Consider the following 12410-nt stretch of genomic DNA (forward strand, 5'->3'; position numbering starts at 1 on the left):
TAGGCACAGAGGAGTTTCACATGACACCAATAAGGTATTTACGTATAAATTGTACCACTAGACAAATACAGCTACACGAAATAATCTGAGTAAGTCAAACAGCCATCAAAGCATCTCACACATTCATTATAATTCACTCTTTCACACTAGTTTATATACACTGAGTAAGTCATTAAATATTGCACTTATTGGCCCATGAACCCTCAATTCTGAGGTGTTGAAAAATAGAAAACAAATCTATTTTTATAACATATTTCATGCAACATTTAAGACATTTCAGTTCCACAAACACCATTAAGTAGTTGTACATTTGGACAGTTCAACGGTATCACATCACGTCTGACATTAACAATATATTAACAGGAATTACAGGAAGTTTTCATTCAGCACATATCCTAGCGATGATGAGACAATGCATGGAAAACCATCATACTGAAACAGCAAACAATCCCCAGATTTCACTTTTATGAGGCGTATGGAACCACTAGACAGATGTAATTTATGCTTACGTCCCTGAAAGGCCAGGTGTCTGTGGTTCATGTACCATCTGCATCTTTAAGAATGGCATTCATGAACCTAAGCAACCTCTAGTGCCAAATAACATGACCATGGAAACATTTCCATTAAGAAATAAAGTCACAGCCAACTCTCAGTTGTCCACAATGAAGGAAAGTATGAACACAGGTGAATGAAATACACAGGTACCCCCCCCACCACCACCTCATTTCAGCAAGTAATGACCGGTTGAAACTCTACCACTAACTGTACTGATGGGAGGTAAATGGTGAAACTTGAGTCTCATTTCCTATTCTTGGTCCTGTCACTCTGTGAGGATAGTGCTTTAAAAAACCGAAATGATAAAAAAATCAGGAAGTAGGAAAGAGAATTGTAAATAGAAAGCTCAATTTGTCCACTAGCTACACGGTCTGATCTTAATACTCGAGCTCTGACAGAGGCTTTGAAATAATTTTTTTTCTCTAGAAGGTTTGCAAAATATATTCTCTCTATCCTCCCCTTTTAATGGGAATTAATTCTCTGCACAGACGCAAATCAAATCAGTGTGAAGGATCTATTTTGTAGATCTTTTTAAGGGAAATGCCAGTTACAGTTGTTGGAGCCTAGTAAAAGCTCCCTTTTCCCTAGCACTGAGAAAGCACCATATATGGAAATTTTCCTTCATAGAAAAGGTATCTGTGTTTGAGTGTGTATGTGATGGGAGGGGCAACACTATCTGTGTGGCGCAAGTGTAAATATTTTAATCTACTTAAGGGAAGTATTTGACTAGAGTGTCAAGCAGTCCTGTAAAGGTTTTTAAGAAAAAAACATTTATTTATGAAACAACAATAGGTGGATATATTTTAAATAAATTCTCTAGACCTGTTTTTGTCCCCTTAGAGGATATTGTATTTTTAGAACCTGAAACTGTTTAGGTGCACTATAGAGATAATCAAGATGCTTTTTTTCCTGGTTATAAACTTCATCTTTTACTCAATTTTCCCAATTTGTTTCAGAATATAAAACAGGTTTTTGTCTTTAACTGGCTTTGATCAAAAATTTACCTAAAATATAAAGGAATCTAAAAAGCTGACCCTGATTGTTCAGCTGATCAGAAAGACTTTACCATTTTGCTGGCCGACCCTTAAAACACAGGTATTATACACAAACGGGCAAAGCCAAGCAGAGCTGGAGTGGCTGCATCTTCTAGGGGGTGATTAGAAAGGCCACATGGGTCTAGTTGCTCACATGGCAGCCTGACATGGCACATTGAGTGAGTACACACACAAAGGAACAAAGAGTTCCAGTTACCAGTCATGCAAACTATAATTTAGAGAGAGCATTCTTCAGACAGAAAGGCCACCTCCCAAGTATGCCACGCCAAAAATTCCTGATGGAGCATTCCAATAGTATATGAAAATTATTAAACACTTTTTGACCTAGAAGGGTTTTAATCATGACTTTAAGATTTATCTTAGTATTTCACATGCAGCTGCTACCTCAGCCTTGGGATAGCTTGGGAGAGTCTGGATACTTTTTTAATATAGCCTCACAGATGCCACACAGTTGACTGAAGGATGGCACAGTATCTCCTCACTGAGCACGAAGAGACACATTGGATAAAGCACATCAAAATGAGCCACTGATTACCAACTACCACGCTCCAAAATTAATGTTGCTGCATGGAAGTTCAGGTAACAGTATTTTACTTTAAAGCAAGAACATTGCATCCATGAAAGTCTATCTTCAGTATAGATGTAGTTAAAATTGGAAGTTTAAATTAGTTCCTGAAAGATAACTAATGTGCTGAACCAAAGAGCTATTATTAATCTGGATAAGAGTTAAGTAGGTGAAATACATATTTGTTTGTTGAGTATATAGATGTCTTGTATAATTGTGGTTATAGTGGAATTCATAGTTCATATTTAACATAACGCTGCAGCTTTCTGCAACAGCCAAAGGCATCATCATAGTTCCCATTCCAAATAAAAATCTTAGCACTTATTTACTAGGCGGGCAAAGGGATAATGATTTTAAGCTAAACTAAAGAGGTGGTTAGAAGTTTATCAAGGCAGTGGAGGCTGCTCAGCCGGGGCAGTGGCAATGAATTAATTCACTGTCTTAAAGCAATTCTTCTTATAAGCCCGTAGATATAATGTTCACTTGTAAACTGCCATCTTAGGACTTAAGAAACTTCATGCACCTTCTATATCCACTCACAACCCCGAAAGCTGAAATGTGGGTCCACTAAATGGCTTTTTGGCGGAAATAATTTCCAGTCCAATTTTTCATTTACATTTAGGACAGAAAGGAATGTCCCCAAACCAAAGCTCTTGGAAGTATCTGCTCAAAACAAGGTTTGATTATAAAAGTAATCGGAGGGATGGGGTGATGAGGAGACAGGAAGAGAAATTTGTTCTTGAAACACTAATTGAGTTGCATCAAAGACAAAAGATGGTGGTCTACAATTTACACACTAACACAAACATACACTTTGTAAGATGTCTTTGTCCTTTTGAATAAAAATTTAGTTAGGCCATTAGTAAAAATGATCTGAGGTTATTTAAGCTGTTGGCAGACAGAATATGGGAGGTATTGTATGCATGTGTGTATGTATACACATTTGTGTGCACGATGGCCTAAAGGGTGAAAAACCTTAGAACCACAGTGTTATAAATAATATAGCTTGATGCCAATAGAAGTTTACTTAGTTAATCCTAGGCTGGTTTTTCTTTTGCCAAACTTGATTTTAAAACCAGGATCTCTTGATGAGATTAGGAATAGAGAATTTTTCTCTTTCCATGTGTTTTACAGCAGGAGCATAGGTGCTCAATTCATTGAGCTCTGTGACAACCCTTTTTGGAAGTGTCTCACTTAGAAATTCACACTGGGGTAGGGGCTTCAGAACTGAGAATCACTTAGTAAGCCTCCACTTCCATTGAGGTTTGAAAAATAGAAATTATTGGATGTCCCTTGGCACTGACACCTGGGCCATTCTTGCATTATGCTCCAGACTGGCATACAGTAGCTCAAGTCTGGTATGTTTGACATTGTGTAAGTGGGTACTTGGCTTAGGTCTTCTGGTTCTAGAGCCACTTAATTTCAATGGCAATTAGCTCTTCAGGGAAGGAGTTTACAAGAGGGCAAAACTCAACTTTCTTTCCTATTTTCTACCCCCTCTGATTTTGCTTTCCATTTTACAATAATATGCATATCAACGTCCTTCTGAAAAAGCCATCTGAGACATCATATTGAGGTCCTTGACATCTGTACGTATGTATGTGAGATCAGGTCTGAGAGAGGATGCGAAGGTCTTCCTGGTTCTATTGCTTCATATTAGATTGTAAAAGTCAGCTTAACAGCTATATCATTTAACATGGCCATTTTCTAGACCATGTTAAAGAAATATTACAATATCATGCAAACAGGCTTCTGTTGCAAACAAATCTGTTTTGATGGCCCCTGCCTTGTCTTTCTTCCCTTCACTTTAATTTCTGTGATTTTTGAAGCTAGTTGCCCCATTAAAATCTAATAAAGCATTAATGTCTTCTTGTCTTCACGAGGCTAAGGTCTACCTTGCAGAGTGCCAAAGTGAAGATTTATTGCCAGTTAGTGGATCTTAAGCTAAGAAGATGAGAAATAATAAGAATGTGGATGTGCTTAAGACATCCCAAATGCTTTCTCCTGTAATTTTCATCTTCTAACTTACTAGTAATATATGTGACCTAGTTCCCTGGCTTGCAGGCATTTATTCTCCAGAGATCTCTTTAGATATGCATCTTTCCCTATCACTATCCTTGCTCAAAAATCTTGCGCTCAATACTTTCACGGGAAATGTCTCTATTTTTGAAAAGAGAAAAAAATATTTTACATGATCACCAAAAAGGGGAACGTTCACTTAATGGAACTGCCCTTCCAAATATGCCAATGTGTGCCTGCTGCCTTGAAGTCCTAGCTGTAAACAATGCTGGGTGGTGATACAGATGCTGTGTCTCTTTTCAGTCCTCACTTAGAATCGCTGGTAGGATTGGTTTGCTTGTTAATCATATATGGTCTTCAGGAAATCCAGGAGAAAGAATCTCTAGGAGAAAGAATCTGGGTGTTCAAATGGTTTCCTTTCTCCTCTCAAATTGCTTATGGCACCCTAAGATTTTTCTGTAACTCTCAGCTCCAAAGAGAGGTCTCTGAGTAACTTAAGCATGTTTAAAGGCTTACAGAATGGGGAAATGCCTTAAAGGTATAAATACTTGGATTGAAAAAGTTTAGAGATGATAATTGTCTTTTCCTCAATCTGAGAGCCATGGAGATACTGTTTAAATGACTTCTAGCCAGGTAAAAGAACCTAGGGAGGTGCGAGCAGAAGGTAATGTTTGGGGAAGCAAGCCTACATCCTATGGGAAGAGGGGCTCTAACAAGCTCCAACTTAACTTCTGTTCCAAGAGTTGGCGATTGTTCCAGAAAGTCGTGGTGGTATATGTCATGGGGGGAGCTCAGGCCTTGGAATCCCACTGCTACTCATATCCTTCTTGGTTAAGATGCTTGTTACATAACACATTCAGCAGATACCTCTGTCTGGCAGTGCCCTCAAATATTCAGAATGTTGGGTGGTGCAGTCTTGGGTTAGGTATTCCTTATTTAAACATCTAAACTAAGACTACTGTTAAAATCTACTTCCAGTCAGGTAAATATTAATCTCTTGGTAAATTTGCAAGGGCCTTAAACAATATTTCAATTTCTTTATAGTCAATGGTCTTCTCAGTTATAATAACACTGAAAAATAGATACCTTTCCTGAACAGTAAACCAACCAGACCCATGACAGTCTCCCTAATCATGAGTAATATTTCCACTTGATTTTCGATTGAGAGTAAAGCAAATAAGGCCTCCTGAGATCTCGCCCTGCTCACACCACACACACAACCAATTTCTTGGTTATCATCCCTACAAGTGAATAGCATAATTTGAACCCGTAGCCCAAAACTCAGTTGTACTGAAATTACAATCGGAGGTCCCAGCAGTAGCTTAATCTAAGAAACCTGAAACAAAAAGAGCCTAGAAGACAAATAACAAATCACATGCAAACATCAGATGTTTATAGATGGATAGTCCTTACAAAGTTAAGATCACATATTTGCCACTTATTAACACCGGAAATCTCCCCGGAATTGAATGCATGTTCGAGCCACAGACATCAAAGATTTCCCTCAAATAGTTATTAGGCAGTATAAATGAAGGCTAATTGACCATTTATAAATGCTATTTTTTAGCAACCAGCCCCTCTGGAGCTTCCTGTACCGGGACACTAACAGCCACAGTTGGGCTGCGGTGGAGGAGGGGTTTCCCTGAGCCTCGTGTTCTGCTTTGCGGCAGTGATGGCTGGATCTGTCTCCAAACTCTCGGACATTTTGTCGCAGATGATATCCACGAGACGCTCAAATGTCTGCTTCACATTAACGTTATCCTTGGCACTTGTTTCAAAAAACTCAAAACCTGGAAGAAACACACAGAAACACAGTTTGGTCACTTCATACTTCTGCGGAAATTAAATGGGACATGGTGATGGTGGGACGGCAGTGGCTGGTAGGGTTGGTTTGGGTGGGAGATGAGAGGCAGGATGAGGTGCCATTTGAACAAATGCTACCATCTTGCTATCCGTTAACAAGAATTATAAAGTCGAATTAGTGATGTTCACATCTTATTTTTCTCTGGACAAAAAAAAAAAAAAAAAAAAGCCTTGGCAAGAGGTAGTTAGTAAGGACGACATGAAGAATCCTTGACACAGTCTGTCTCTGCCATCTCTTCCTACAACCCCTGGATCAGCATGCAGCCTCTTCTAATCTTTTCTAGGTCTGGGGTTATTTGGCTTTTTTTTTTTTTCTTCCCTCATTTCAGATTCTACCAAAATTATTAATTTTCATTTTTTCTTTAACTTGAGGCTTAGAAAGCGTCATGTTCATATTCTGCTGTGAAAGGGACTCCCAAACTCCAACATAATGCAGCTCTAACTTTTTCCATGTCTGTCCTACTGCTGCCTAGTAAAGCGTTTGAGGGTAGGCCTTTGGTAAATTTCCAGTATTTAACTGGACATAAGGTGGCACTAAAGAATCATTGGATTTACCCTAAGCATGCTTCAGCCTCCTTTAGGAAATTTGAGTGGTGTTAGCCTAACAGCCCTCCAGGGCTTTGTATACCATTGCAGCTAGCTACTGGTGCTGATTTTTCCATATCTTCTGTTACCTGTCAGCAGCAATGTTTTATCAACATCTGGGAAAGGACATGATACATTTCAAATAAGCTGCCAGAAGTGCAAGAAGTTACAAAAAAAATGCAGTGACAGTTTCACGCGTCGACTGATGTGTCACTGTACCTGGGTAGAAGCAGCCTTAGTAGGCTGCTCTGTACACAGCCTTGTCACTCTATTGTTTGCATTCACATTCCAAGGGCTGAGCTTGCCAGTCAGTTGCCATGACAACCTCCCCACTAGGCCAGCCAGAGATTGCTCTGGTCCATCCAGGGGATGTTGATTTAGGATGTATTGGGTTGAACACAGAAATGCTGTCCTAATCCATTCTGAATTTTACACCCTATAAATCCTTCTGGTTACATCTGGCCCTATCTCTGAGGAGCCACATGGATTCAGAATGATTAAATCATGTGATTTCATCCCAGCTCCTGGGGCCAAAAGAGAAAAAAATGGATTAATATTTTCAATCCATGTCAAAATCGCTCTCATGAGCTAGAAATACTTATTTTCTTAAGCAGTATTGAAGATAAACAACAAAAAGAAATTTTCATGAATTAAAATTTCTAATTTAGTTAAGATAGATGACGATATCTGAGCTCGAATTTCTTTAGTTACTGTGTATTCTATTATTAAAATCCAAGTGAGTAACCCACAGGATTTGAGCTGAAGAAGCGAGCACGAGTTAAGCCAGGTGAATATTTCAAGCCCTCTTTGCCTTGTATTTCTCTTTCATTTGTCTCTCTGGATAGTGTTTATATAGCTCTCTTAAATTCCTAATTTCTTTACAAAAAATGTTATCTGGCATTAACAGAATTCTCTTTTCTAATGTTTGCAATCTATAGGGCTAGATCATTCACCTTTCAACAATTTGATCCAGATTTTGGAAAGCGCAATTGCTTAGATCCATACTTGCCTAGATGTCAGAACTATTTGCATCCTTGTGGGGATTTTCTCAGTGTTAACAGGAGGGTGCTTTAACTCACAAGATACCAAAACCCCACTGAAATCAGGATCCCTAAATGAGACTTTGTGACAAATTATGGGATTTTTTTTCTCCAAAGGTTTCATTTTTCTCTCATCGCTTCTGTTAACACATCTTTTATTTATTAGCATGATTTGGGGGAAGGCACTGAACTTGAAGGGTATCAAAGATTTGGCCATTGTAAAACCACAGTAATCCATGCAAACCTTTATCAAATGTGATTCTTTTAATCTGGGCTTAGAGACACATAATGTTGCTGGTGTACAACTTAAGATAAGTAAAATGAACCTTGAGCCCAGGAGCCAGAATGCTCTGTGTCTTGACCTTAACCTGGAACCCCAGGAAGAGAACACCATATTATAACAGCCCTCCATTTATCCAGCATGGCTGGAGAAGGAGGTGCCATAATGTAGTAAGAGGGATGGATTGTCAGATGGGAGATTTAGCCATAGGAGCAATACTTACTGGCTTTGTGACCATGGGAAAGACATGTTTTTATTCTTATGTTCCTTATTTATGACATTTGTCTTACATTAGGCTCAAATGAGAAAATATATGTAAAAGTGCCAAGCAAACCAGAAAATGCTATTATATAATTATATAATAATTATATAATTAAATAATACTATTATAACAACAATAATAGTAAGAAACTAACATTTGGGAGGTGACTGTAGAACAGGTACTATTTAAAACACTGTATCTGTAAGGTAGGTGCCAGTATTTTCTCCAAATTATTGATAAGGAAATAGAGGCACAAAATGGCTGAGTACTTTGCTCATTCACTTGATCAGCCAGTAATGGCACAGCTGCCATTTGAACTAAACCAGAACACTCTCCTCCTCCTTCAGATACTCTGCAGAGCCTACTGTTTGGTTCCAGTTGAATTAGAAGTTCTATGTTAAGTAATACAACAAACTTTCATCAATTTACATAGTTAGAGAGTGATTAACTAGATTTAACACTCCGGGTGAAACATATGAAATATCTTTTCTTAATGATTCCAAAGGTACTCTGGTATTTTGTGCTGCTTAAGGTTCATCAAGGTGGCCATCAGGACAGCTATATGTCTATAGAGAAATATGTGAAAGATTCTGGAAATTAGGCCTCCTCTCATTGACCACACGTGCTGTTTGTCATAAAATGAGATATTCAGGATCAAACTCAACATCATTATTTTAGCACATAGTTGTTTGGATTCAGGGCAAAGCAAGTTTACTGTGCAAAAAATGATTCTCCATCCAGGGGAATCAGTATCTTCATCCAAGCAACTCTATGTGCTACCACACTCCACACCTATGGGTGTCCATGGTATTTAAAGCTCATGGACTAAATTGTAACCACAAATTCAAACACTTCAGCCTTTATTCTTCTATTGGGTTATCGTTGGGTTTTATGGTCATTACCTCCCAATGTATCATACTAACTTCAACTATAGCATCATGACCTTGTTCTTAGAAATATTTAACCTCCTATTCATACACATGAACATCAGTGGAAAGCCAGCACTTCAGTCAGTGATCCCTAGGAAACAGTCTTTTTCATAAAACTTTGAAGATCATTTCCAATTTACTAGGTTGGACAGTATGATTCGGCAGATCAAATAAATAGCCCAAGGTCACAGAGCAAGCTGATTGTGAAAGGTGACAGAGATCTCCTAATAAATAGGTTACTGATTTAGCCTATAGCCTCGGACACCTGTCCCTCAGACTATATCATCCTGTATTAATAACTGCAGCATACACATGTTTTCATCAGCAAATCAGTGAACACTTTCAGTTAATCACAGAAACACTAATCATCCATTCTAATTTCTCTCTGGCACACACAGCACTGTTCCAAGCTGGATAAGCCTTGCACCATGGTTCAGAACATCTTTTTTTAAAAAAAAATTTATTGGACTATAAGTTGATTTACAATGTTGTGTTAGTTTCAGGTGTACAGCAAAGTGATTCAGTTACGTACATACATTCATTCTTTTTCAGATTCTTTTCCCATATAAATTATTAAGAATATTAAGTAGAGTTCTTGCTGGTTATTTTATATATAGTGTGTATATGTTAATCCCAAACTCCTGATTTATCTGCTGCCACCATGTTTCCCCTTTGGTAACCATAAGTTTGTTTTTGAAATCTGTGAGTCTGTTTCTGTTTTATAAATAATTTCATTTGTATTTTTTAGATTCCACATATAAGTAATATCAACAGATATTTGTTCTTCTCTAAGTGTCTTACTTAGTATAATAATCTCTAGATCCATCCATGTTGCTGAAAATAGCATTATTTCATTCTTTTTTATGGTTGAGTAATATTCCACTGTATATATGTATCACATCTTCTTTATCCATTCCTCTGTCAATGGACAGTTAGTTGCTTCCATGTCTTAGCTATTGTAAATAGTGCTGCAATGAACATTGGGGTTCATGTATCTTTTCAAATTATGGTTTTCTCTGGAAAAAACATAGGGGTAGGATTGCTGGCTCATATGGCAGCTCTATTTTTAGTTTTTTAAGGAACCTCCATACTGTTCTCCATAACAGTTGTACCAATTTGCACTTCCCACCAACAGTCTAGGAGGGTTTCCTTTCCTCCACATCCTCTCCAGCATTTATTGTTTGTAGATATTGTGATGTTGGCCATTCTGACCGTTGTGAGGTGACACCTCATTGTAGGTTTGATTTGCATTTCTCTACTAATTAGTGATGTTGAGCATCTTTTCATGTGCTTTTTGGCCAACTGTATGTCTTCTTTGGAGAAATGTCTATTTAGATCATCTGTCCATTTTTTTGACTGGGTTTTTGTTTTTTTGATATAGAGCTGCATGAGCTGTTTGTATATTTTGGAGATTAATCCTTTGTTGGTTGCTCCATTTGCAAATATCTTCTCCCATTCGGTGTGTTGTCTTTTCACTTTGTTTATGGTTTTCTTTGCTGTGCAAAAGCTTTTAAGTTTAATTAAGTCCCATTTGTTTATTTTTGTTTTTATTTTCATTACTCTAGGAGGTGGATCCAAAAAGATGCTGCTGTGATTTATGTCAAAGAGTGTTCTGCCTATGTCTTCCTCTAAGAGTTTTATAGTGTCCAGCCTTACATTTAGGTCTTTAATCCATTTTGAGTGTACTTTTGTGTATGGTGTTAGATAGTGTTCTAATTTCATTCATTTACGTGTAGCTGTCAAGTTTTCCCAGCATCACTTATTGAAAAGACTGGCTTTTCTCCATTGTATATTCTTGCCTCCTTTGTCATAGATTAATTGACCATAGATGCAAGGGTCTATTTCTGAGCTTTCTGTCCTGGTCCATTGACACAGCAATTTGTCTTTGCACCAGTACCATACTGCTTTTTTTTTTCTAATTTATTTTTTTGGCTGTGTTGGGTCTTTGTTGCTGTGCGTGGGCTTTTCTCTAGTTGTGGAGAGTGGGGACTACTCTTTGTTGCTGTGTGCGGGCTTCTCATTGCAGTGGCTTCTCTTGTTGTGGAGCACGGGCTCTAGGTGTGCAGCCTTCAGTAATTGTGGAACGTGGGCTCAGTAGTTGTGGCGCATGGGCTTAGTTGCTCCGTGGCATGTGGGATATTCCCGGACCAGGGGTTGAACCTGTGTCCCCTGCATTGGCAGGAGGATTCTTAACCACTGTGCCACCCAGGGAAGTCCCTACCTTACTCTTGATTACTGTAGCATTATAGTATAGTCTAAAGTCAGGGAACCTGATTTCTCCAGCTCAGTTTTTCATTCTCCAGAATGCTTTAGCTATTTGGGGCTTTTTGTGTTTCCATACAGATTTTAAGATTTTTTGTTCTAGATCTGCAAAAAAAAAAAAAAGCCATTGGTAATTTGATAGAGATTGCATTGAATTGGTAGATTGCACTGGGTAGTATAGTCATTTTGACAATATTGATTCTTCCAATCCAAGAACATGGTGTGTCTTTCCATCTGTTTGTCTTCAATTTCTTTCATCAGCATGTTATAGTTTTTAGGGGACAGGTATTTTGCCTCCTTAGGTAGGATAATCCTAGGTATTTTATTCTTTTCGATGTGATGATAAATGGGATTGTTTCCTTAATTTCTCTTTCTGATCTTCCATTGTTAGTGTATATAAATGCAAGAAATTACAGTGTTCTGATTTTGTATCCTGCTGCTTTACCGAATTCATTGATGAGCTCTAGTAGTTTGCTGGTAGCATCTTTAGGATTTTCTATGTATAGTACCATGTCTTCTGCAAACAGTTTTACTACTTTTCCAACTTGGATTCCTTTTTATTTCTTTTTCTTCTCTGATTGATATGGCTAGAACTTCCAAAACTATGTTGAATAAAAGTGGTGAGGGGCATTCTTGTCTTGTTCCTGATCTTAGAGGAAAAGCTTTCAGTTTTTCACCATTGAGAATGATGTTTGCTGTGGGTTTGTCATATGTGGCCTTTATTATGTTGAGATAGGTTCCCTCTATGCCCACTTTCTGGAGAGTTTTTATCATAAGTGGGTGTTCAATTTTGTCGAAAGATTTTTCTGCATCTACTGAGATTATCATATGGTTCTTCTCCTTCAGTTTGTTAATATGGTGTATCATATTGATTGATTTGCATATATTGAAGAATCCTTGCATCCCTGGGATAAATCACAATCGATCACAATGTATGATCCTTTTAATGTGTTGTTGGATTTGGTTTGCTAGTATTTTTATTGAGGATTTTTGCA

At 37.9% G+C, this 12410-nt stretch overlaps 1 protein-coding gene across 1 annotated transcript in view; it reads right to left on the reverse strand.

Annotated features, from left to right (window-relative positions):
* Window positions 1-5796: 5796 nt before the first annotated feature.
* Window positions 5797-12410, reverse strand: part of RAB3C (RAB3C, member RAS oncogene family) — a gene marked incomplete at both ends in the record, with an annotated part of 314166 nt that continues 307552 nt past the window's right edge. The window contains one exon of the mRNA XM_082622668.1: window positions 5797-5984. Within this exon, the coding sequence (XP_082478794.1) occupies window positions 5797-5984 (188 nt within the window). The remainder of the gene's footprint in view (window positions 5985-12410) is intronic.

This window comes from Mesoplodon mirus (genome assembly GCF_964341445.2).
Source record: "Mesoplodon mirus genome assembly, chromosome: 5".
Lineage (NCBI taxonomy): Eukaryota > Metazoa > Chordata > Mammalia > Artiodactyla > Ziphiidae > Mesoplodon > Mesoplodon mirus.